The sequence below is a fragment of the Podospora pseudoanserina genome, chromosome 1, assembly GCF_035222485.1.
Source record: "Podospora pseudoanserina strain CBS 124.78 chromosome 1, whole genome shotgun sequence".
In the NCBI taxonomy this organism is placed as follows: domain Eukaryota; kingdom Fungi; phylum Ascomycota; class Sordariomycetes; order Sordariales; family Podosporaceae; genus Podospora; species Podospora pseudoanserina.
Window position 1 is genome coordinate 451,012 of NC_085920.1, and position 24,967 is coordinate 475,978.

At 50.9% G+C, this 24,967-nt stretch overlaps 9 protein-coding genes and 1 non-coding gene across 10 annotated transcripts; 6 read left to right on the forward strand and 4 right to left on the reverse strand.

Annotated features, from left to right (window-relative positions):
• The first annotated feature begins 1,431 nt into the window (after positions 1–1,431).
• On the forward strand, positions 1,432–3,588 carry QC764_101380 (uncharacterized protein). Its single transcript, XM_062941360.1, has 2 exons — positions 1,432–2,740; positions 2,800–3,588. Exons 1-2 carry the CDS (start codon positions 2,196–2,198, stop codon positions 3,281–3,283), a joined length of 1,029 nt encoding a protein of 342 aa, XP_062804203.1. The 5' UTR covers positions 1,432–2,195; the 3' UTR covers positions 3,284–3,588.
• mxr1 (Peptide methionine sulfoxide reductase) lies at positions 3,525–5,349 on the reverse strand. Its single transcript, XM_062941361.1, has 2 exons — positions 4,227–5,349; positions 3,525–4,155 (listed from the first exon to the last, which is right to left on the reverse strand). The coding sequence occupies exons 1-2, from the start codon at positions 4,534–4,536 to the stop codon at positions 3,806–3,808; spliced, it is 660 nt and encodes a 219-aa protein (XP_062804204.1). The 5' UTR covers positions 4,537–5,349; the 3' UTR covers positions 3,525–3,805.
• Positions 5,350–6,228: 879 nt separating this feature from the next.
• On the reverse strand, positions 6,229–6,963 carry QC764_101395 (uncharacterized protein; the record flags this gene model as incomplete). The annotated part of the gene is made up of 2 exons (XM_062941362.1): positions 6,229–6,234; positions 6,292–6,963. The coding sequence occupies 2 exons, from the start codon at positions 6,961–6,963 to the stop codon at positions 6,229–6,231; spliced, it is 678 nt and encodes a 225-aa protein (XP_062804205.1).
• Positions 6,964–8,655: 1,692 nt separating this feature from the next.
• Positions 8,656–10,862, reverse strand: QC764_101400 (uncharacterized protein; the record flags this gene model as incomplete). Its single annotated transcript, XM_062941363.1, has 3 exons — positions 8,656–9,634; positions 9,743–10,565; positions 10,631–10,862. 3 exons carry the CDS (start codon positions 10,860–10,862, stop codon positions 8,812–8,814), a joined length of 1,878 nt encoding a protein of 625 aa, XP_062804206.1. The 3' UTR covers positions 8,656–8,811.
• A 568-nt stretch (positions 10,863–11,430) lies between these two features.
• On the reverse strand, positions 11,431–14,240 carry QC764_101410 (uncharacterized protein; the record flags this gene model as incomplete). Its single annotated transcript, XM_062941364.1, has 2 exons — positions 11,537–14,240; positions 11,431–11,484 (listed from the first exon to the last, which is right to left on the reverse strand). Exons 1-2 carry the CDS (start codon positions 13,616–13,618, stop codon positions 11,431–11,433), a joined length of 2,136 nt encoding a protein of 711 aa, XP_062804207.1. The 5' UTR covers positions 13,619–14,240.
• QC764_101420 (uncharacterized protein) lies at positions 14,094–16,476 on the forward strand (the record flags this gene model as incomplete). The annotated part of the gene is made up of 2 exons (XM_062941365.1): positions 14,094–15,239; positions 15,301–16,476. Exons 1-2 carry the CDS (start codon positions 14,667–14,669, stop codon positions 16,474–16,476), a joined length of 1,749 nt encoding a protein of 582 aa, XP_062804208.1. The 5' UTR covers positions 14,094–14,666.
• A 533-nt stretch (positions 16,477–17,009) lies between these two features.
• QC764_101430 (uncharacterized protein) lies at positions 17,010–18,165 on the forward strand (the record flags this gene model as incomplete). The annotated part of the gene is made up of 2 exons (XM_062941366.1): positions 17,010–17,047; positions 17,117–18,165. 2 exons carry the CDS (start codon positions 17,010–17,012, stop codon positions 18,039–18,041), a joined length of 963 nt encoding a protein of 320 aa, XP_062804209.1. The 3' UTR covers positions 18,042–18,165.
• Positions 18,166–18,481: 316 nt separating this feature from the next.
• On the forward strand, positions 18,482–21,440 carry QC764_101440 (uncharacterized protein; the record flags this gene model as incomplete). The annotated part of the gene is given in 3 exon segments (XM_062941367.1): positions 18,482–20,531; positions 20,537–20,636; positions 20,641–21,440. Coding segments are annotated over 3 exon segments (2,658 nt in total). The 5' UTR covers positions 18,482–18,773.
• An 875-nt stretch (positions 21,441–22,315) lies between these two features.
• QC764_101442 (uncharacterized protein) lies at positions 22,316–24,062 on the forward strand (the record flags this gene model as incomplete). Its single annotated transcript, XM_062941368.1, has 3 exons — positions 22,316–22,338; positions 22,969–23,527; positions 23,595–24,062. The coding sequence occupies 3 exons, from the start codon at positions 22,316–22,318 to the stop codon at positions 24,060–24,062; spliced, it is 1,050 nt and encodes a 349-aa protein (XP_062804211.1).
• Positions 24,063–24,667: 605 nt separating this feature from the next.
• QC764_0001890 lies at positions 24,668–24,765 on the forward strand. The gene has a single exon. It is a non-coding gene; the product is annotated as a tRNA-Leu (tRNA).
• The last annotated feature ends 202 nt before the right edge of the window (positions 24,766–24,967 follow it).

Below are 24,967 nucleotides of genomic sequence, written 5' to 3' on the forward strand. Positions count from 1 at the left end.
GTAGAAGATGTCTCGCCTGAAAGAGTCTGAAGGACTGCTGCTCTCGCGGTTCGGAGGAAAGGCAGTGGCATTCAGCCTCGATGCTAAAGAGCCACACGCTGTGCTTTTGTCAAACAAAGATTATGGACTATAGAGGTTGTTGTTGACATGGTGAGAGGTCATGGGGACCACAACAGGTAGCCGAACGGCGTGGTAATGGATGCCGGTGCCAAGCACGGCCTTGACAAACTGGAAACAACTGGGATACAATCCGGCACTTTGGCCTCCTATGTACAGCAGCAAAGGAAGCAGAAGATGGGCGTTGCGATGGGCGTTGCGATGGCCGGCGGCGGTGGAGCTGGAGGAGACAAAATGCTCGTGCTTTGGCCGATTCGGGGGAGGTGCAGACAGTTGAAGCAGAAAGGAGCTCCGTTCTTGTCGCGTCAGAGCTCGAGATTTGCGATTTGGGTAGGCTGCGGGCAGGGGCATTGAATGCGGGGCACGGCGCGCCAGGAGGCACGCTGCCAGCAAGCAAGATGCACCAGATGCAGACGATGCAGGGGTGGGGCATGACCTGCCTTCCTCTTTGTTATCTCTGCTTCCATCAGCGATGGGAGTTGTCTCTCCTTCCTGCGACATGTGCCGCGGAACGAGGTGCTCTACCTTAATGTGGTAGCCTAACATGACCAAGCTATAAGATCCCGAGACGGGATAGACGTTGGCGGTGCTCCCATCGCCTTGTCACTCGGGTTTCTGCCGCAAATCCAACAAAACTCCCCGTCACCTCACTACCTAGGATGATTGCACCCCACCATGCGCCATGTGGGCCATTCTACGGGAGTGGAGGGGCTACGAGTGCTCCGTAACCGCCCATTGCGACAGATACCAGATAGGAGTAGGAGACTGATATCGCTCAGTTATGGAATCGACACAATTGACTGAGTACAGGAAGCCCGGGCTGTGGGGCGTAAACGGGCAAATGGTGGTCTCCCGTCATTCTTCAGCGGCGCAAGGAGCTGTGCAGCTGAGGGCGCCATGCTGCACGATGACGAGCTCGCTCTCCCAGCTCCGCGTGGTTCCAGCTTGCCAACGGCCCGCCAGGCAGTTGCTGAAGCTCTGTTCTCCATGCCTGAACTCAGTTAACTACTCATGGATGACGGTGATTCTGGCTTCGCGTTTCAGCCTGGGTTTGGTATTGGATACCGCCCAGGAACACTCAGGGTCCAGCGAATGCTGTGGTCACAGTGACCCCATACGCATCCGGGATGACCGGCATCTCTTCTGCCGCCTCGACCATGGATGGCCCGTGCTTCTTGTTCGAGAAGGATTCTAGCGTTGGACTGTGCGTCGGGCATGGGCCAATCTCTCCGTCTCGTCCCTGGGCTTGCCGTTGCGGACTTCTGCATATTTGACCCTGTCACCCTCTGCCCAGCCAACCAGACCGCCAAGAGACGAACGCCTGCATCAAGACGGTGTGTTTGACAGCGTGGTTATTCTGGGAAGTCGACCAAACACCTCTCTGATGAGCACCGTGGCACAGCATGAGGCGCGGGCTGAAAGGCTGAGTGAGAGCACGTCAAGAGGAGACATTGCGGGATTTCTAGTGATATTTCTATTCTCCAAGTAGTACGGAGCAGACCTTCCATATGTAGCATCGCTTGTTAAGTAGACGACACACAAACGCAAGGACGAGCTTATATGTGGCTTGCTCGTTGAGACGAGAGAGGAAGGTGAGCTCTCCGATAAAGATGTCATGTCTTAGTTTTTTCTCATCGTCCTCGAGCTATTCAGCTTGGATCTCACGGTCTGAAAGAGTGCAAGTGGTTCAAGAGGTAGCGTTCATATCAGACTCCACCAAAACCACATGGGAATTTTAGCTGAAGAATATTATCAAGTCCGCAAAGTCCATATCTCCATGGAAAAACTACCTATCTCCGAGCTGTGACTGGAAGCCGTCCCAAAACTTTGTCGTCATGAGGCCAAGATGTGTCATAGGGTTGGGGTTATTGCAGGCTGAACCCGGGTAGACGCGGGGTTGCTCGAAGCTTCCGGAAAGCTTGGGCCACCTTTTGGTCTTAGCTAAGCAAAAGCCCACCTCGAAACGTCATCTTCATTTTGCCTTTCGCCCTGGTGATGCACCACCGTTAAAAGTCCCTAGATCACACAACTCCTATTGTCGCCGTCATCATCGAGACAGCATCGACCACAACCAGAATATGTCGTTCACACTTACGCTCCGCGCGGGGCTCGCCCCTCGTCTGGCGATGCAGTTTGCGAAGCCCCCGTCAGCAATGCGCGCCTTCCATCAATCAGCCAAGCAAAATACCTTCTTCACCTCGAGGACAGCACTCAGCTCCAAGAACAGCTCCAGCAACATTCTCGCCAGACTTCGAGGCTCCTCCCGTAGTTACCAGCAGCAGAGCGGCTATGCATACTACGATCCTGCAGCCCGCCGCAAGGAGACGGTGCGGAAGCTCATCATCGGCGGCGCCATCTTCGGCGGTACCCTCGTCGCTGTCAATGTCATGTTCAACGGGGAATCGAGAGAGGGTGGCATGCCCAAGTTTGAGCGCCAGTATCTCAACCAGACCTTCCTCCACACTGGTCTTGGTGTCGGTATTATCGGCATGACAGCCTATCAGATGCTCCAAAGCGGATTTGTCTACAGACTCATGCAGACCAACCCTTGGGTTGTCGGCATCGGTGGTTTGGCTCTCAGCATTGGTTCTATGATTGCTACCCGCTCCGTGGACCCTGACAAGTATGTTACTGCCAATCGTCAATTGTGTAGTTGGCAATTGCTAACCGTCCGTCTTCCAGTTATGTTCCCAAGTATGCCTTCTGGGCTGTCTTCAATGCCACCCAGGCCGCTTTCGTTGCTCCCTTGATGGTCATGGCTCCCCCTGCTCTTCTTGCCCGCGCCGGTCTCTATACAGCTGCCATGATGGGCTCCATCTCGATCGTCGGCGCTACCGCTAAGCAGGACAAGTACCTTTACATCGGCGGTCCTCTTCTCGCCGGTGCTGCCATTGTGGCCGTCTCTGGCTTCGCCCCTCTTGTTCTTCCCGCCACCGCCGTTCGCACACTCGCCGTCACCGAGAACCTCTGGCTCTGGGGTGGTCTGGCCGTTTTCGGTGGTTTCACTCTCTATGACGTGCAGAAGGTCTTGCACCACGCCCGCCTGGCTGAGCGTGGCCTCATCAAGCGCGATCCCGTCAACGAGAGCATCAGCCTTGAGCTTGACTTCCTCAACATCTTTGTGCGCATGGTCCAGATTTTGATGATGCAGCAGAGGAGGAAGTAAACCTGTGGAGGATAGGTCGGGAAATCGATGATAAGAAGCGGCAACAGCTGGGGGTGTTCACTATCGGTAGATCAGGACCGTTGTGATCATGGAATGGGTGGCGCTTTAAGGAAATAGCGACTCTCTCTGCTCTCCTTGTGCGTTATTAGGACTTGGAAATTTGGTATAGTTTCCTTTCTGTTGGAATTGGGGTAACATCAAAGGTACCATGCAGCCGTTGATGGCTCTCCAAATGTGTACACATAAATAGTATTATACCAGCCTTGCCACCAAGGCCAGAAAAACATTCTAAACATTGCCAAAGCAACGTCCACTGCCAACTCCGTCGCTTGCATTTCGTGATATATCCGTTGAGGTGATGTCCATCACATGTTAAAAGCTGCCGTGCTGTGTTCCCATGTCTTCCCGACCTGTCCCATTTGTTTACCAGTACGCCGAACCCCCATTTTCGTTCACCAAACAAAAAAGATATCCCAACCCAGCTCAAAAAAATCACAGTCTTGTAGCCATCTTCCGGGGCTGCTATTGCAAATCGGGAAAATTTCTCAAAAAGTGACTCGGGCATTCGTACCCGTACGGGTTCTTGGTGAGATACTCTTGGTGGTAATCCTCAGCGTCCCACCACTTTTGCGCGGGAAGGATCTCGGTGACGATCTTGTTGTTCCACCACTGCTCGTTTGCTTTTTTCGTTATCTCCCTCGCTGTTTTCTCCTGCTCGGCGTCGTGGTAGAAGATCCCCGAGCGGTACTGGGACCCCCTGTCGGGGCCCTGCTGGTTGGACGTGGTGGGGTCGTGCATCCGGTAGAAGAAGGTGAGGAGGTCGGTGTAGGAGATTCTGGTGGGGTCGTAGACTAGGAGGGTGGCTTCGGCGTCTGTTGGGAATCGGGGGGAGGTTAGATTGTGGGGATTTTGAGGGAAAGAGAGATGGGGAGGGGAAACATACGGCCTGTGTTGCCGCTGCAGACGGCGCGGTAGGAAGGGTCTTGGGCGTTACCGCCGATGTAGCCTACTCGGGCGTCATAGAGGCCTTTGGAGCCGAAATGCTTGCGGTACATGTGCTCGACGCCCCAGAAGCAGCCGGCCGCGACGGTTGCGCGGGCGGCGCCCTCGGGGTATTCCTTTTGGGTGGCGGCGGAGGCGGAGGCGGAGGTGCCCATTTTCTTGAGGAGGGAGTGGGTGTGTGGGGATTTGGCGATGGCGACTCGTGAGAAGGGGGTGAAGAGCTTGGTGAGGATGAAGGGGCAGGTTGACATGGACAGAGTTACAGCAAGCAGCGAAGCTATGAGGGGAGGGGATGTGATTGATTTATTATAATGATGTAGCTCTCGCGATGCGATTGTTGCAATGGTAGCTAGGATGTGGTGGATCGTGGGCCCTGGAAAGGGTGGAGTTCCCGCGATTGCGACAGAATGGATGTGGGATTGCGAAATGCGAATGAGGGTCTGGAGCAGCTACCGAGAGAGATTTATTGACGATGTTTTCCGGGATGTCAAATGAGGAAGGAGAGGAAGGATGGGATGAGTCAACTCTTCGAGAATCTGGAGCGGGGGAAAAGTGAAGATAAAGAATTGGCCGGTGGGAATTGTCAGCATTCATATGCTTTTAGTGACAAAAACTGTCATCGAAGCAGTGATTCCAAAGCTCTGCTGAAGCTCTTTGCGATCGTGACGTCGCGCTGCCGGGATTCGCAGATTCGGCGCGGGGCAAAACCACAAGGGGCGACATGGGATTCCAAATCAATGAGGGGTATTTGACAATGCAGGGTTAGGGCTCATATCGATATGATGAAAAAGGAGTGACCCCTGAATCCAAGTCCAACGTGTTTCTCTCACTCGTTAGGAGGATTCCCGTGGCTCCGAGAGACCCAGGTTACAAATTTCGACAAGAATAAGAGTTTAAAAGATAGCCAATATGCCTTTTGAGATAATCAATACGTCGTTGAAAGTAAGATACCGACGTCACCTTTTCGCTCGACGAATCAAGGTCACCGATGTACCTTATTCGCCAAGACATTGGTTTCCAACCTCTAGCTCTTTGAGTAGATGAGCATCAAAGGCCCTCTTGACACCAACTATTCCAGGAACGTGGTCAGGATGTATCTATGTATGAAGTGGGTATTCTTCACTCACAAATATTGTAGTAGAACAACGTCCCCAGAATGGGCGCCCATACTATGGATGCAACAACCTGTCCATAGCTCCATCGATTCCATGCGGATATGCCCAATTCCTCAGCGATATTGTGGAGTGTCCAGACATGAACGGCCAAGTTCACCATCATCAAGAACTCAACAAAACCCCAGAGGAGCCGCACTATTCTTCCAGTCCATCGTAAACGACGTGCGTTTACAAAACCACCAACCCATCGAGGGATCCTGCTTTTCTCAATATGCAGCAGGTCTTGTTTAAGAACTAGAATCATGACTACTGGATAGATATGCGCTCTTCTGGCACTCCGAAAAGAAGGCGGGGTCAACTCGGGAATTGAGGCCTAACAGAACGCCTGCAACGAAGGATTGTTGCCCCACTGTTGGACTTTTTCTGTAGCACGGAGATGGCACCAGACTGTCTCCATTGTTGGGGAAAGGCTTTCCAGATTATCGATGACCACCGCAAGAATGCAGTTTCCGAGGATGAGGGCCAATGTATACCACCTAAAAAATGCCCGGTTGGCTGACAGAATCTCTTGTAAAAGTCGAAACAAAGTCTTACCATCCCATCCCCACTCGCTGAAGAAAAGATTGTATCAGGAGTACAGGCAACACGCCATTGACTGCTAGAACCTGCACCAGTTACGAGTTCATGATGTTGAAGGGCGCTTTCAAAAGTGCCATGGCTCGATGTACTACTAACCATGAGCACTGGATATGTCCCGGAATTCAAGATGTTCATCAACCCGTATGCTACGAAGACCATGAGGGTTTGAGCAGTATGAGAGATCAAAACCTATACCTCATTGACACTCATATTAGTTGGCTTGTTCAAGAGAACCAGGAGTCGTCGACTTACGCCAGGTCCAGCAACATCAGCGTTGACAGTCACATCTGTGCCATCACAGTAACTTGTTAATGCGGATTGTAGCCCAAGAATAGAGGACGAGCTGTCAAAACCCACTCGCTGCAAATTCAAAAGGTCCGGGGAACAGTTGCCGAGTAGCCCGTCGTGTGCCTGGCAAGACGCTACAGCGCACTGCAGTACTGAACCCAGGACGGAAGATCCATTCCAATCTCGAATGTTGTTCACTCCATATGCTCTGAGCTCTGCCATGTCATCCGAGTCCAGCGGCCAGGCTAGACTGCCGCTCCGGATGAGAACTTCCGCAGAAGCAAGAGTGACGCAGTTGGCGAGAGTACTGGTGGACGCAGACCTGCTATCAGGATCCATATAGGTAAAGGTGCAATTTGGCTCTTGGTTGAACCCAATCCGGCATCCGGATTTCAATAGCTTCAGAGCAGGTTTTCCATCCGCATATTGATATTGGCGTCGATTTTGGGCGTCATGATCGGAGGAGTTCGAAGTGAATTCAATGAAGCGGAAAAGGCGCTTGATGCCTGAAACCACCAAAGAAAGTGGGATCAGATCGGTCTCATCATGGCCTTGCATATTTTCACGATTGATGGTAAAAAGAAGCCGCTCAGGGTTTGCTGACAGGACAGTTCCTGAGTTCCAGCTCTTTGCCATGGTTGACGGGCGGAATTTACTGACAGTAGACGAGCAGGAGAAAGGATGGCAGCCTGGTAGAATGGAATAACTCTTTATTCATGGGCTTTATTGGGCCGGTATTTGTATCTGGTGTTGTTTGCTGAGGATGAGTGAAACTGCCTCACTTATCAGGGCCTCACTCATCAAGCTGCAGGATCAGGGCGAGGACCCCAAATTCCCCGAAATGTAACCCACTTGTAATATAGGTTATCGTGGAATGATTTCAGCCCCCAACTATCACTGCATGCCGTGTAACCTTCTCTTTCGACCTCTACTGACCAAAATGGCATCTTCATTGCTCACAGTGTTTCGAGGCTAGCTTGTCAAACCAGACAGGTACCTTAGGTAGTGTTGTCCGCCTTCGGAGGTAAACTGATCGTTGTACCTCACCTAACTTTGGCCCTTTTTGTGCTGCTATATTCTCAGAGTCTTCCAGGCTTGGGGATATTCACCTTCATGTCCTGCCCGACACCCATAGCCTCCAGACCACCTTTTTCACCATCGACATTTTTCCTCTGCGTTGCCCTCATCCTTGGCTTCCATTTGACAAAAGTGCGGCTCTCATCGATACACTTCTCATAAGCCTGAGCCAATTCGTCCAGGGCTTGCTCTTTAGCGGCCTTTCTCTCCTCTTCCGACTCCGTCCTCGTCTTCAGTTTCACGCGCCTGTCTATAGACCACCTCCACTCATGGATCTTGATGAAGACCTCCTTTCTGAGCTCCTCGTTGGCGGGATCTATGAATCAGTCCTACTGTATGACTTTCAGTTCTCATAGAAGAAATTGCTGAGGCATGTACGGCAGCTGAACACATGCATGGTGTGCCCGTGATCATTTTCGGCCTCATCTGTGGTTTGGGCCCAGAACCAAGATTCATCAGTCTCCCATTACGTGTTGTAGAAGCCGCTGTCGCCGTACTCGTCGCCGTCATCGTAGTTGCCAATCCACCTTCAGATCGAATCTCTACGACGGCCCGCAGATACAAGTGAGGGAACTCGTAAAGAATAGGTCCTTCGCTGCAAGTAATCTGTTAACAACTCTCATTTTTCCGCTGGGGATTAACACATAGACTCACCGCCTGGCAAACTTTACCGGCCCCTGCGCATGGAACGCAAGTGTACTGGACCTCTGCGGTGTCGAGATCATTCGGGCACTCTAGAACAGTCCCTGTCTGGGCAGGCGATAGACACATTCTAGACAAGGGGCTCTTGTCATTTGACCATCAATTTGATGATGAGGTCGAGTCATTCCTTTGGTGAGAGTAACGCTTTCAGAAAGGCTCACAATGACATCGCCATCTTCCTGGACATCGTCGCTGGGTCTGCCGGAGTCCTTGCCTTCTTTCTGCCCTTGTCAAGAGACATTTAACATCAATAAAGTTTAACACACCTTTCTTTTGTAATTTGATCTGGGAAACAGGCGGAGAGTCCCTGCGGGCTCGCTTTCTAAGCAGCGACTCCGACTGAAACTCCGCTTTCACCAGGTCATGATTCCTCTGCTTCTGCTTGGTCTGCACTGTGCGAGCCATTGAAGACTGTGGTCTTGTTGCCGAAGGGTGTAAAGAGGAACTAGCCAGGTGGTGGCAGAAGTCGACTTGGCAAATTCTCGGAAAACAGCCAAGAGAGGTTGAGGAATTTGCTGAAAATAGTTTGAAAAGTCAATGATAAAACGTGGGGTGGTCCCAGAAGTTGCCTGGCTAACAAAGAGCTTCACAAAAGGAAAGAGCGCCCTGTGATTCACGTCATGGACAAATAAAGTAACTACGACACCAGCACGGCCTTGGAGGTAACGGCACACACCACGTTGCTTGAGCGTCTGCTAGAATAAACTAAAAGATGGAAATCTCCTCTTCCTGTTCATTGTGTGTAATCCATTCTCCCGGGAGAGACCCAACCCCCACTCTCTCGTATATTCTTCTCCCACCACTGTCCGTCCATCCACCAATTCCAACCACCACGAGGACATGGTGCTCAAGGGCCCTGGCAGGCTTATTGCTCTTCGACTTTCGCCTCCCAACAGCCACAACTCTCAATTCCTTCGCGTCATCTATCCCGGTAGGTCGCTGCCCAGCATCCCATTTGATCTTCTTCTCAGCAACTTTCAACCCTACCACCAGTCTTCGACCCTTCCCGCTGAGGTTGTTGTCTTGATCTGTGCGCCCGGTATGCCACATGGAACTAGCAGTACTATTCCCTGACCCGCTGGTATCAAGACTCATTTCCCAAACCGCAGCTCCCCACGGCGACCGAACGTCATCCTCCAGCCAATGAACTCCCTCGAACGGTAAATCCATAAAACCAATCGCACCCGTGTAAGCCATCCACGACCAGCTAGGTGGCACCCTATACCGTCCCAACCCTTCCTCGGGGAACTCGATCCTCCGCATACCCCCTGGTTCCTCGCAGGTCCAAAGCAAACTCCTTCCAAAAAAAGGGACTCTGTCAAAGATCCCATACCCCCCTCTCGTGTCGAAAGCGGCCACGAGCCTCTGCTCCAAGCCAGCGATGGCAATAGGGCGGTCGTATGCTCTCGTGAATTGCAGTCGGGAATAGGTCTTGTAGAGGGATTCGTACAGGCGGATCTTGCCCCCTTTGCTCGAGGTCAGGGCTACTTGCGGGAAGTTGGGGTCGCCGAGAAAAGAGGATTGGTTACTTTTAGACAAAAAAGGTTAGTTAGTATAACAAAGGAAACAGTCAAGAGATCCAAGGACGTGCTTTGTCATCTTTGTAAGTGTTTCACAGCGCACCCCAGCACCGCACTCAAAATATGTCTGTCGTTCGCTGAAATAGATCGTTCGGCGCGCAAGAGCTCTTTCTTGCAGCACCCAACCACGTTGGTTGAGAGGACCATCGATGACATCTGTCTGGAAGTTGTCAATTGCCTCGCAGACATAGATCATGGCGTTGTTGTCTTCGCTGTCTCCAACGTCGCCCTTGCCACTGTTAGCAGACAGATTGAGGGCAACAGATTTTCTTTGTGGGCGTGAAGACAAGAATCCGCTCGAAGTGCCACTGGCACTGCTGGCCGCAATCACACAATAGGCCAAACTGAACACTGTCTCCATCTTCTGAGCTTCAGTCTCAAAGTCACCCTGTGGGCCTTGAACGATACAGAGAGAGTCAATCCACAAGTACCGGATCCCAAGAGCTCTGGTCACGGAAACTGCGTCCTTGAACGTCTTAGGAAGGCTACTAATAGCTATCCCTGATGTAAGCCTGGGGCTGACGTTGGTGGCGGTGGTGGAGAAATGGTTGTTATGGCGAGAGTCTCCCCACGGGTGTGATAGTGCGATGTACCGTGTGTCTTCTCCTTTGAGACCTAGCGAAGTTGAGGAACACAGTAAAATTGATTGCTGGCTTGCGGAGCTCTCGACATCGAGAAGTTTGGTAGGGAGAGCCAAGCCCTTTTTCGACGGGATTGCTTTGAGGTAGCAGTCTGGGTGGTTGAGATCGCAATCGTTCAGCCAGTTGGCAAGCAGGGTGAAGTATGCGCCACTGTATGTTGACATCAGGGCTGGCAGTCCGATTTGAATCTCGTCAGCTGCGTGCCTGAAATTGGGCGGCGCTCGCAACGGGTACTTTGCTATCAGCCTGTTAGTCAGTGAACTGAAGGAGTACTGCATCTAGCTAGCATTATCCTTGACTTACTCGGAACAAGACAAAGTGACAGAAAAGGATCAGGCATACGATCCAAAAAAAGATGAGAGCCGATTCTTTGTAATTTTACCAAGTCAGTTTCACCTTTGGGCGTTGTTCCTGACTTGGTGATACAAGCATCGAAAACAAGCATGTGTAGCTCGCAATCACGGGACGTCGATTTGATAGTCTCAAAGCTATCTTGGCAAGGCTCCCGGGAAAGCAGATCTCGATTCGTGCACATTGGGCAAAGTCTCTGGATTGAGTTTGCAGGAAGTGGGTTTGATGCCAATGACCGGATACAGTGTTGGCGTAAGGCGAATTCATTGTCGACTGGATAGCTCCAAGTCGTAACTAACTGTGATTTGTTAAGCCATGTGCTGAGCCGTGAAGGGAGCAACTCAGGAGGTTGATCTTACAGGCTACATGAAGCTATCAGCGCTCATTTCCTCCGGAAGAGGCAGTAGCTGGATAAGAAAAAAAAAAAAAAAAAAAAAACTTACGATCTGGCACAGTAGACAGGCCGATCGGTCAATTTAGAGCAGAAATCACTAGCTTTCTTACAGAGTCACTCACATGCTACAAATAAGTTCACAGTCAGATACCCGAGACGATTTAGAAATCAGTGTCCAAGGAACATACCGTCTACCCGTTCGAGCCGTGATCCTCGAGGTCAGTGAAATCCATGAATCTGCAGATACAAAGGCGACTCACATACTGATGGTCGTCAGCTCTCGACTCTTCTCAACAGTCTTGGTTCTTTTGTATCATGAACCTACTGTCTAAATGTGTTCAGCGGAGTGAATGGTGTGTCAGTTGGTCATCTTGCCGGAGTCATATCGATACTGATACGGCTCACGTACCTCCTAAAGTCCCATCAGCGGAGTTCTTCATTACAGGACAACCGGGATATCATACCAGATTCGGCTGTGTTTTGAGAAGATCATCCCCTAGTCGGCTTTTTGCTGCTGTCCTCTTGGGCTTCATTACTTGGAGGGGTGCTGGTGGTGCAATATTTGCTCGGTCTTTCCTAAAGCAAAGGTAATCGCCTCCCTGAGACTCATCATGTATTGCCTTCCCCCAAATAGCTTCCAACTTATCCTTCAGCTCGCCAGCATCAGCTCGGCATCTGCTAATCTGGCTAGGCACCATGTTTTCACTGGGTAACTCAACAACAAGAAGTCTGTCCCTAACAAGTCGAACGATATCTGCGAGTGCCGAACCACCGGCCCGGTTGCATTCTGGATCATTCAAAATCTCAGCGATCCAATGACTCGCAATGTCACTCACTCGGGCAACATTTCGGTCCACTGTGAAGTAAAGAGTGTCTGTGTGCGGGTTCTCGCGGATTTCATGTTGGTCATAGAAGCTCGCCAACCCATCGTTCCCGTACAAAATGATGATAACGAATTCGAGAATAACGCAACCGATAGACCAGATATCGAAGCGGCGTGACCTTGGGAGATGTAGATTGGCGACAGCTTCGGGAGCCTCGTAATGAGATGTCGTGAATTTCTGGTTTGTCACTTCCTTTCTTCGAGCGGTGGCAAAGACGTGCTGTTTGGCCAGGCCAAGGTCGGCAATTTTCAACGTTCCCAGCCAACGGGAATCGTTGGTCTGTGACTGGTTGAACTGTAAAATATTCTCTGGCTTCAGATCGCCATGTCGCCAATGTTCATCGCTGCTTGCATCGCTCTCCTCGCTGACATAAGATCGGTTAGGGTCTTCGCTTCTAAAAGAAACTTCATCGTCTGATGGTTCAACGAATCGAACGTGAATCTCGGGTACATTTCTCGGGGACTTGGATGTATCGGGGGTTGTGATGGGGCTGTAATCTTTTGTTTCCCCCTCTCGCGGTTTGACCGAATGCGGAACAGGTACGGTCAATCTTTCACCAGCTGCCATACCTGCCAGATCTGCTGCCCGTCGGACCACGTTGCCAGTCTTGGTCCTGTTGTTTGTGCCGTGGAGGGTTGAAAGGGCACCGACTATGCCGAGAACCTCTTCAATGACCGACATGATTCGATCAGGGTCAAGGTCTTTCGGCTTTGGGCCTTGGCTTTCCCAGAGCTCTCGAAGACTGCCTCCGTCTGCCCACTCAAACATGATGTAGTGCTCCGGACCACATCGCAAGGCGGCTAATGGGCGGATGAGATGTTTATGGTGCAGCTTGTTTATCTCCTCCAAGGCAGAGGCCTCGTGGTTCCAAGCCGTTTCCACATTGTATCCAGGTTCCGAAGTTAGTGGTTTCAGCTGTTTCAATGCAACCTTGAGCGGCTCTCCGAAGTATCTGTCGTCTTGGTGATGGGCATGGTGAACTTCTGCCTCATAGACCGTACTGAAATGGCCAATATGCGGCTTCTGGGCTTTCCAGGTGATTGGGAGCACACATCCTTCCTTCAGCTCGTATATGAACTTGTCTTTCAGAATAACAGGTGCTGTGAACATTGCTTGGTCTTGAAAGAATCGAAACGATATGTGCGCCCAGAGTTTGTCATGAAATACGTCCCATGCCTTGTGGTGGGCAACGCGTTGATGGCATGGTAACTTTCCCCCAACGCAGGGTATACGGTCGACCGGGAGGTGTTCGTCTGTCATGCTGTGTTTCTGGCAACTCTCCATGATAGCCAACAGGTCATTTGGAGAAGCCTCATTGCCAACCACTAGAATAAGAAACAGTGTCTTTCCGTGACCGCAAACAAAATCAATCACATCAGTCGAAGCCTTTTCTGGAAGCACCAGCCGAATGGTTGCATAGTTGACCAATTTATCGATTTCTGTGACTGGGAGGAATTCCTTGCCGCTAGGGAGGGCGCTGGTGACAAAAGACTGTACTAGCCTTCTCCGGAGACTCCTAAGTTCTTCCTCTGGATTGGGTCTCGCCACAGCGGGTACCTGGTAAGTATCAGGGGGAGGTTTTCGACGACGACCAAAGAAGCGCCGCATGGTACCCATGTTACAATAACAGAAGGACGGACGGTGTTTTTGTCGTAAAGACATCTCAACATCCAGAAAGTTTTGCGGCGAGTTGTCGTTGAAGTATAGAGTCCCTCGAGGTGCGGGGTATAACCTCCTTGGCCATCTTATCTGCTCCTAGGTCAGCAATCGTGACTTGCATATGGCTTGCTTTCTGTGGTTCTAGGGCTGATGAGTGGTTGGTCTCGGTGATGAGGGGTTCAGCTTTTCCCCTCTCGTTGGCGCAAGTCCGTATCTGTCCCTGCATCGTGGGCATGCTGTTCGTCAATAATCAGTCAAGCGGGATGAGGAGTCAAAAGTGCAGTTCTCATGCAGCATAGGTGACCAGCGAGGACGAGGGGAAATGTGATGGATTGCAACAACGCGCATTCGATATGGCGCGGTGCAGTCGGTTGACGACACCCCGATCTGCCAGCCAGCTGCAATCAGGTGAAAACCTGGGGGAGGGGTCAGCCTTTTGGGTTCCCTCCCGTCCTGATTCCATCATTCCAACCAAAAAGGATTCCTTATCTCTGAATTCTTGATCGGCCATAAAGGACGTACCTTATCCCGAGTTTTCATCGCATTCATCCCGTCACGGGGACAACAAGAGTGTTGCCTAGCTAGACTAAGTCTCCGATTGCGCTTGGATGCCTTTAGACTTACCGGATCCTGAAGAAATGTCCCGATTCCTGTCCATGGCTCATTCAGGCTATGCCCAATGCCGACATGCGACTTGCACTGCCTGTTGGTCCCGGGCCCGGGCCTCTCACACACCACCTCTTCTCTTCACACACCCTTAGCACTTGTTTTACGACTCCGGCACCCCCCAGGCGTCCTTCAGGCATCTCCAAGGCATCCTCCACACCCTTTGAGCGAATATCGAGTCATCCAATATGGTCCGCATGGTCCGCCATCATGAAGGGTATGTAGTCTCGTCTTGAGTATTAAACTGGAAAAGTCCCAGATAAAACTTGCATCAATCAATTCCCTTCGCTTCTGCACTTTCGTTTACATGTGCTGAATTGCTGCCTCTGGTGCTTTAGCTTGAAGACCCGCCTGTCCGCATTTGCCAAGATCGTCCCAGGGCACCATGTCAGGGCCTCTTTATAAGTCGCTGAAAGGCAGCCTTATCACGTCAAGCCTTGGCGAAATCCAGTTTCTACCGCGGAGCGTTGTGGAAGAAAAAGTTACCATTGAGAAAATCACCCCACATCTCAGTTTTGGATCACGACTTTACACTCTGGTCTCCGAAGATAGCCTGGCCCGTCAGATTCATCAACAGGCAAGGAAGGTGTTTGCTATTCTTGTCCTTATCGGCAAGCCATCAGCAATCCAGACCTTATTCACGAAGGACGGCCTTATCGATGATCATCTCCCTCTTGAGGTTGTCAAAAATGGAGAGCATGATGCCATCGTCTCTTCAACCACTCAGAAAACGTTTCCGACGTTCGACAACTGGGGAGATCCGGCTGCCGTCGACAGCTTTCTCGAGAAGCAATACCTTGTTCTGGCACCAGTGTTTCACACAGCTGGCCAGGCCCTGAAGTTGAACCGCAGTCATCCCCTACCCTTCGAGGAATGCACATGGAAGGCGAGCGGGAGTGGCAGCGTATCGGTCTATCATGGCAGACTTCATCCGTCCCACCAGTTGCCTCCTTTCACGGTAAGAAGTTCGTTTTGGGGCCCTGTCGTTCTCCTGTACTAATTGCAAATGTTTAATGTAGGCCACCTCGTACGACAGGATCGCTATCAAAGAAATCCCGGACAAGAAAGCCTTCGACCGAGAAAAGGAGAACCTCGACAGAATCCAATCCTTACACCACAAGCATCTGATACGTCTTCTCGGAAGCTGCGAGAAAGGTTCCGTAAATTACTTCTTCTTCCCTTGGGCAGCTGGTGGTAATCTGAGGGACCTTTGGCACCTCCAAGGGGATGGCTCACGCACGAGCTTGTGGACACCGCAGACCATTGCATGGGCTCTCGATCAAATGCTTGGTCTTGTGGATGCCATCAGAATCCTCCACGACAATGGAATCCGCCATGGGGACATCAAACCCCAGAATATCCTTCACTTTCCTGAAGCCACCCAAGGATCCGGTAAAATTGGAGGTAGACTTGTCCTTGCGGATGTCGGAGTGTCCAAGTTTCACCACGAGGCGACGGCACTCAGAAACGAGGCCACAAACACTCGAGATGCGACCATATCTTACGAAGCCCCTGAGGCTACCTCCGAGTTCAGAAACGGAAAACCAAGGCCTCGTCGCTATGACATGTGGTCACTGGGCTGCATGTTTTTGGAGTTTGTGGTCTGGCTTCAATACGAATTCGAGGCCGTCGAGATGTTTCGCAAACAGCGGATGCCGCGACGAGGAGACCCCAGGACAGCTCCTGGAAACTTTTTCACACAGTCCACCACTGACGGTGGCCCGGCGACTATTCATTCCAAAGTGATTGATGCAATCGGGCTTCTGCGAGATGACCCTCGCTGCTGCAGTGACGGGGACAGCACTACCGCTGTGGAGGATCTCATCACCTTGATTGAGCGAGATCTTTTGCAGATAGATCCTGAAAAGCGCGCCAAAGCACCTGCACTACACAAGAACCTCAACCGGATTGTGCAACGGGCGCACCGGGACCCTCAGTACCTCTGCCGACTTGTCAACCCTTCCCCCGAGATTCCCAGGTTCTTCCAAAGGAGTAAGCGGAGAGATAGCAAAGGAAGTACTAGAAAGCTCTCTTTGTCATCCTCCTCGTCTGTCAGCAGTTATGCGGGCTCTTCATTTACGCCAACCGACACAGGGAGAAGTCGACGGTCATCTGTTTCATCGGTCTCCAATGTTGGACGAATGTCAAAAATGTCTTTAGGTGACGAGGCCGCGGTGATTGAGGAGGAATCATGATGGAAAAGAAAGGCCAATATGATAAAAACTGTCTTTTGGTACTCTGCTGTCTTTCTTCACATTTCTGGGATGGAAAACGGCGCTCGGGTTGGTCACAGGTTATGAAAAGGGTTTTGGCTATCTTCTTTATTTTTATTACCAATAAAGCTATTTGTAGGCGACTCACCTACCTAGCTGCCTATTTCTCGGGATAGATCTACCAATACGTTAAAGCTTCAATTCAGGATGTTGTTCATTTCCTCAATCTTCAGGCTGTGGAGTTTCATCACCTAGCCAACGCCTAACCATTGTTTAGTTTACCCCCTACTCACCCAAATTTGTCCCACCGTGCAAGTTATTTTGTCCACAGTTTGACCGGCTACCTGCATCTGCAGCACTAGCACGCACCTGTCACGTGTTAATCCCAAGCCCCAAAATTTCTCCTCTAGCGATATCGCTTGTCCAGGGCGCTTCGCCAATCACCACTCACCTTGCCACAAGAAAACCCTAGGTACCTCAGTGACTGTTTTTGCTAAACTACCGATACGGTAACCATGCGGACCAATCTAGAAATCGTCCAAGAATGCGACAAGTTAGTTGACACCCCCTGAATTCTTGGTTTCAGCACAACCAATCACTGACATCATACCCCCTTACCTAGCTTCCCCTACCCCAACCTAACCAACAACACCGCCTACACCAAAGCCATTGAACCACTATGGCTCTTCTTTCTCCCAGACGACCTAGAACCCCACGGCTTTCTCATCCAATCAGTAGTCGACCGCATGCCATGGACCCCCTCCTTCCGCCTCATCCCCGAAAGCAAACAAGTCCACCTTCTCAAATACCCCGGAAGAAAAGAGTGGCAAACCGCCTGCAACGAAGCAATCGATGAACTCCTCGATCTTACCCGTGCCAAAAAGGCTTTTCCCCGCCTAGGCAAGAAAAGAGATGAGAAGTTCCCTATCGTCGGCGCCAAATTCGATATTGGGATCGAAAGGTCAGCGATGAGCTTGTTCGGGATTATTGGACAGGGTGCTCACATGACGGTTTACACTCGTACGTCATTGGGGGAGATGAAGTTCTGGATTCCGAGGCGGAATGCCAACAAGTCGACTTATCCCAATATGCTGGATCAGGCTGTTGCTGGTGGGGTGGCGCAGGGGGAGACGCCGTTTGAGTGCATCGTTCGTGAGGCGGGGGAGGAGGCCGCGTTGGATGAGGAGGTGGTGAGGAGGGATGTTGTTGCGGCGGGGACGGTGACGTGGTTCAATGTTTCTGATGAGAAGGCGGGTGGGGAGGTGGGTTTGATGAATCCGGGCGTATTGTATGTTTATGATCTGGAGGTTGGGCGAGAGGTGGTTTTCAAGCCGGTGGATGATGATATTCAGGCTTTTCATTTGATGAGTGTGGATGAGGTGAGAGATGCGATGAGGAATGGGGAGTTTAAGCCGAGTTGTGCGGCGGTCATGATGGATTTCTTTGTGAGGCATGGGTTTATCACGGCGGAGAATGAAGTGGATTATGTTGAGATTGTGTCGAGGCTGCATCGTAAGCTGCCGTTTAGAACCAGCCCTGGTTTTTGATTGGGATACTACGAAATCGACAGTCTTCAGGAGCTTGGGGCACGGATTATGTCTACCAGTCATTTGGTGCCGTTGGTGGTGATTGCTGCTCAATCAGGGCCGCAGCCACCAATCTTCAAGCTCACAGTAGACAGGCTGTAGAACGTATTTGCACTGCGGACCCCGAGATCATCCCTTCTTTTTCGACCATCTCGTAAATGACGAAGAAAATAGGGCTGATCCGACCAGTCGGTGCCCAACCCGATTGGCCGAGGACGATCTTGAAACTTTGTCTTCAAGATCTCAAGCGCTGCAACGGTGCAACTTGGTGTTAGTCATTTTCCAGTTAGCGCACATGCATGGCATCGGGGTTGAGACCTCGGTGGATTTGAGGCTGAAAGAGCCGAACCTGGGAAGCGACGACAGTCAGTCTCAGCTCCTTCACAACAACCCAAGGTTCTCAGTTGACATCCCAACGCCACTGAGTACCGATTGGCTCGAGTGAGCAAACTATCGATCTCTCTGCCGCAAGCGCCAAAATTAAAGCTGTCGAATTTAGGGAACTTCCATGCTTCAGGCCCAGAGTGCCGAACCGGCAGATGGAAAACATGAGATGCGTGCCCCTGAGCAACATCTGTAATATGTAGTTATGTCGCTTCTTCCCCCTCTTCTCTTTTTTATTCCCCTTAGATTGCTACGAGCCATTCACTCTTTCTATCATCGGCTCCTTTGATCCCCTAATAACGCAAAGCTATGGCTTTCACTCATTCAAGCCTACGGCTCTTGCCTCTAATCTTTCTGTTTCTTTCACTCGGTTCTGCCCTTCCCAGCAAGCACTTGAACCGACAGGCTGCGCCTTCCTACACTTCTCTCGGCTGCTTCAAGGACAACGAGGGTGGCCAAAGAGCGCTTACTGGCGGAAGCTACGCAGCTGATGACATGACTGTTGCCAGCTGCGCATCATTCTGCTCCAAGTTCGAGTTGTTTGCTGTCTCTTACGGCCGTGAGTGTTACTGCGGTCAATCAGTCTCAAACGGCAACACTGAGGTGGATGATGCCGACTGCTCTTTCCCATGTGGAGGAGATGCAAGCGAGAAATGCGGCGCTGGCAACAGGGTCAACCTGTACTCCAACGACCACCCATCGATTCGAAGCCCTGCAACCCTACCCGGCATTGCTTCACTCGGCTGTTTCGTCGACACCGCTGCTCGCATCCTACCACACAACATCATCGGCTCCGATGACATGACGGCTGCGAAATGCGCGGAGAATTGTGCTGATTACGACTTCTTTGGCACGCAATGGTCCCGTGAGTGCTTTTGTGGCTCGATCTTGCCAACAGAACAGGCAACAGCATCGGATTGCTCCATGCCTTGCTCAGGCGATGACAATGAGCTATGCGGTGCCGGCATGCGGTTGAATGTCTATAGCTTCGATAAGGAAACAACGACAACCTCCTCCTCCGAGCCCACGTCTTCACCGACATCTGAGCCAGCTACACCCGTGGCCATCATCGATGGGTTCGAATACCTAGGTTGCTACAACGATAATGTCCCACAACGCGTCTTGGGAGGAAAGGTTGTGGTGGATACTGCCATGACATTGGAAAGGTGTGCTTCGGAGTGCAAGGACGGCGGGTATGCACTTTTTGGCGTTCAGTACAGCTCCGAGTGCTTCTGTGGCACCTCTCTCGATGTCGATAGTGTTCAGGTCCCCGAGGCAGAATGTGCCATGGCATGCAGTGGTAACTCATTGCAGAAGTGTGGTGCTGGCAACCGGTTGAGTCTTTATGCTGATCCTGGCATTGAGCAAACCGAAACGACTAACCCGGAATCCATTGGCCAGTTTACTTACCGATCTTGCTGGACGGATGATGTTGGCAACCGGTCTCTTGCCGATTTAGAGCACCGGACAGACGACATGACGGTAGCCAAATGCGCAGATATCTGCCAAGAATATACATACTTTGGTGTCGAGTATGGGAGGGAGTGCTACTGCGGTGACAAGCTTGTTGGTCAGGCTGCTTTGGAAAAAGAGTGCAGTGTTCTGTGCGTGGGTGGAGGTTATAACTGGTGTGGTGGACCTCTCCGGCTGAACCTGTATGCGAAAGACGCTATCACTACAACTGCGTCCACCACTGTTTTCGAGACTTTCACCACCTCCGAGGTTGAATCAACTACAGTGCCAGAGCGAACTACCACTGCCTCTGACATTATCACCACGGCAGATGAGCCATCAAGCACTGTTTCGGAAACTTTGACCACAACAGTCGAGGAAATCTCGATCTCGACCGAAGAACCAGGCACCACGACTGAGGAATTCACCACAACAACCGAGAAGTCAACCATCTTAACCGAGGAGCCAACCGCATTGACCGAGGAATCAACCACGTCCACAGAGGAGCTGACCTCTCCAACCACCGAGGAGCCTACTACGACATTCACCGTTGAAGCGAGCACCACCGTTGAACCGTCAACAACTTCGGACATGGTCTTGTCAACAACGACTCTGGTAAGCTCCCATTCATTGGCCCCGACAACAACCGCAACTTCGACCACCACGACACAAGGCCCCAGCTCAGTCACGATCACCAGATGTCCTCCAACCCCAACGTGGGTAGGAAGACCTGAGATGTGCTACGACAGCTCTCTCCCCGGTCAATGCGAACTGCTTGCATCGACATTGTACCAACCTCAGGCGATGTCCATGTACTTGTCCAACTGTCACTACATTCTCACCCGCTATGGCCTGCAGCCAAACCCGGTCACATGCTTCCCTACCTCAACAGCAGCCAGTCCAGATGCCGCTGCTGCCACCTCGACTATCAGAAGTGTTCACTCATGCTTACAATCCTCCTATGTCTGCAGTAAAGTCATGACCTGCGAAACAAGCACCTATCCTGTCGGCAAGGTTCCCGTGCCAACTCAGAGCGTTGGCGTCGAGACTCTCAGCGATGGTGGCTTCGAGAGCGGGCAATTTGGTAGCTGGAACTTGACTGGAGACACCAGGCTCTTGACTGGCCAAATCTCGGCTTTTCAGGCCAGGACAGGAAATTATAGCTACTATGTCTACAACCCCAACTATTACCATGCCGGCCTCGTGCTCACGAGACGAGTCGTCGGTGTGGAACCGGGAAAATACTATCGTTTCAAGGCCAATGTTTGGATTTCGAATAATCAGGTCAACAACTATATCCAGCTGAGTGTATCTCCGCCGGGGCTTGGTCAGCAGTTTATGCAGCGCTACAGTACGGCGAGCGTGTGGAGGGAGATTGCAATACATTTTACGACGACGTCTTCTTGGCTTGAGTTGCAGCTTACTGTTGTTGCACAGCCGATGTATATCAACAACCCGCAGCAGTGGGAGGGGCCGAATAGTATCTTTATTGATGATATTAGTTTGGTGCGTTTGGGGTACTAGTTGGAGTTGGTTGAGGACGGTTTTGGGTATAGAGACGAGAGACTTGCAATCTTCAGACCATAAGCACGTGGTGTGGTCTTTCATTTCTTGCTACTGAGTAATCCCTTGTGCTCTTTGGGCAAGTGTACATGTGCACTGCATATCTGAGCAAAGAATGTATTTAGAACATCAAATTCAGAACAAAGCCTGCCATTTCAGGTCCCCTTCCCGATAATTACATCCTCTTTCTATGCTTGCCAATCCATCTCCTGTGCAGTGTTACTATACAACTGCTCCGTCTTCCAGCGTTATATACGCCTTCCAAATCTTTGAAGGCAGCCTGCACTGTGATATCTCCTGCTGAAGCCAGCCACCATTTGACAGCCGCGCTTGAAGAAGAATACCAAGGGTGAAGGTTCCGTCAAAGGTCGAGAGAGAATAGTAAGCTGAGAAGAGGTTATGTGCCGAGACGAAAGAGCCCGACCACTGCTGATAACTTGGGATGAAAGCTGGAAAAGGTGCTGAAAGGGTCGGCGTCCCCAAGAAAACAGTTAATGCATCAAGTTAAAAGATCCAGCCTCGCTGGTAGCGCCTATAGTGGGTTAGTACCATCGCTGTGCAGGGCAATGCGTATGAAACTTACTCTCGGTCTGTAGCAGGCTCAAGCTCTTGTCGAGATTTTTGTTGACGGCTGCCTCTGTCTTGTCGATAGCCTTGGCCATGGCTTCGGAAGACCTCACCATAGTCCTGGCTTGCACCATGTCCAGCAGTGGAGGCCTGAATGTCGACAAAAGTTCTCCTCCTGCCTCTCCAACTCGCTTTTATAGTGCTCCAAGTCCATCTTTTCTATGGCCAAGGCCATCTCGGCATCCTTGACAGCTTTCTCCCGGGCCACGATGGCGGCGAGTGTGTTTTTGTTGTGAGCAGCTTGCTGCAAGAGCTTCCACACTCCATGCGTCAGGCATTGGCCATTGCAGGCATTTGGGGGTCATGATCACCTTGGTACCTCTCGTGGTCTATTCATTCTAGAATCCATGTTGATTATTTAGGGGCTAGATATAAAGCATCCAGTATGTGGGTACTTCAGTATTGAGGGAGCCCTTAGGGTTCGGGAATATCAATCAGCTTGGATCAGCAACAGAGGGGACCACGTTGAGTGGACATGAAGATGGGCCTTATGCAGAGAGTCTATACAGCTAGGTACATACATGGTCAGCAGAGCCGAGACCGCGACGTGCTTGATGCTGAAGGAAATGCGGAGAACTCGCACCTGAGCTGTTCGAAGTTTCTCGCCCTCATTCTTGAGCCCCGTAATTATATATCATTGACCCACAGGCCGGCTTTCTTTCGTTGCCTTCCTACTCACCCTCTCGTGACTTGAAAAGAGCCCTCTCTCCCCAACTAGGACACCTCTTTCGACTCTTCATCACCTCGCGGCATTTCTCAAGCGGTAAACCCGTTCTTTCTCAGGCCGCAGCTAGGTACTAGATATTCCAGTGTCAAGGCGTTTCTTTGGGGACTTTCAGCATGTCGACTAACTCATCAATAGCCACTCCACTCCCCTCTTGGCCCCTCGATTCACTCTTCCACCGCGCCATTTATTAACAATATCCAACCAGATCAACCAAGGTCTCCAGGACTACTTCCGCCTTGTTTCGGAGACTTTGAAACGCATCGACCAAGAGACAGAGTGTGATGATGGTTCTCGCTTGATCGAGCTGAATGAACTCCGCAGTGTCATCTTGTGCGGCCAAGGCACAACCAGTCTCAACAACATTTTTGATGCCCAAGCCAAAGTGGACGCCGCAACCCGCAATCTTGAAGCCCGAAACAAAGAGCTTTTTGAGCTGGAACGCTCCATTGAAGAGAATCGTTCTGCTTTGAAGCAGAAGGAGGATGACTTGGTGCGCGACCTTGACGCACAGCGTCGTGTTCTGGAGCAAGATAAGGTGGATCTTCAGATCCTAAAGCATGCCTTCCTTGACGCCCAGGCTATTTCCACTGAGACTCGAGACACGATCTCGAAGACGGAGACTGCCCTCGCCGGTATTATGGCAGCCCAGAGCAAGTTTGGGTCAGACCTTGGCACACTGCTGAAGGCCAGTAATGTTACGCAATCCCAAATTCCTTACCTATCGACGCAACAGACCACTAACACCTGTGACATTCGGTAAGGAGATGGCGTCTCCGCGAAAGAGAGCCAGGACTCAAGACAGCATCGAAGTTTACAGGGTTCAACTTCCCCCCAAGGTGGTCGCGTTCCAAGAGAAGCGGCTGGAACATCTGACATGGTTTGCTGGTGCCGCAGTTATCATTGAGGGCAGTCTGTGGTATCGCAAAAGCAACATTGAGACCGGCATTTGCATCATGAACCTCATATCCTCTAATGGCAAGTGGATTGAGAGCTACCACGCTTTCTGCAGGAGTGAGAATGGCCTCGAGCATACGGTGGCTTATTGCTTCTATGCGATTCTCCAAAGCGATCGGAATACCCCTTGGATTCTCGGGGGTGGATGTCACTGTCCACAGCATCGTTTTCCTTGGTCAAGTGAAGGAGGGAACTGCATTGGGATTATCAAGATGGATGCTGCGGAGAGTTATGGGACGATCATGCTCGTTTTTGATGATGTTAAGAGCCACTGAGACAGTTGCTTTTTATCTGGACACAATCAAGACATAGAGACTATGCCCTTTTTCTCTGCTCGTTTGTCTAGGAAGAAAGGTGACACGTGAAACCGATAGCTGAGGCATTTCACATATCTGCTTAAGGTGGGTATGTTGTCCAAGGCTCTCAGGATAGCTAGGTAGTTTAGTCTGAAAACCCTCATGGCTTTCAGCAACAGGAGATTGGGGTCTGGCGAAGCACTGTTTTTATACTGCCATTAAATTGAATATCAGCGTCAAGCACTCCTTCGAGGATGGTCGCCAATGCCCTGATGGCATCTGGCCTTGAAGGAATAAAATTTAGGGGAACTGTGTTCAGAGTCCCAAAGTTTATATGGGGGGATCAAACTTACTTAACAGCGCCAAGGAGATCTAAAAGTTGCCCTGAGTGGTTTTAGCAGCAACGGCATAGATAGTCAGCGATGTAGCTAGGCTATAGGTATATGAACAGTGGGAAAGTCTGCTTCATTATGTGAGTTCTGCTCAATTTGCTGGATCTCCAATGGAATTCCAAGATACAATGATTGCTATTGTTCATTGTGCACAATATGGATAGGGAAGCAGGCCGCAAAGACGTCATTGGAGCAGACATGGCCGAGTGGTCTAAGGCGATGGTTTTAAGTTACATTTAACTTTATCACCATTATCGAGAGATGCGTGGGTTCGAACCCCACTGTCTGCAGATATTTTCAATGATTTTTGGCTCTGAAAAATATGTTTTTGACAATGATGTGTTTCTTTTTGATTGAGTTCACGACGGCATTATGTAGGTCTTATAAAGGGGTTTGAATATACTGGGCTTTTTGCGTAGAACGGAGAAGGAATGCTGTAACAGAAAACTCATCGGTTTGCTCCGAACCATTCAGAACAGAAGAAGCCTTCTA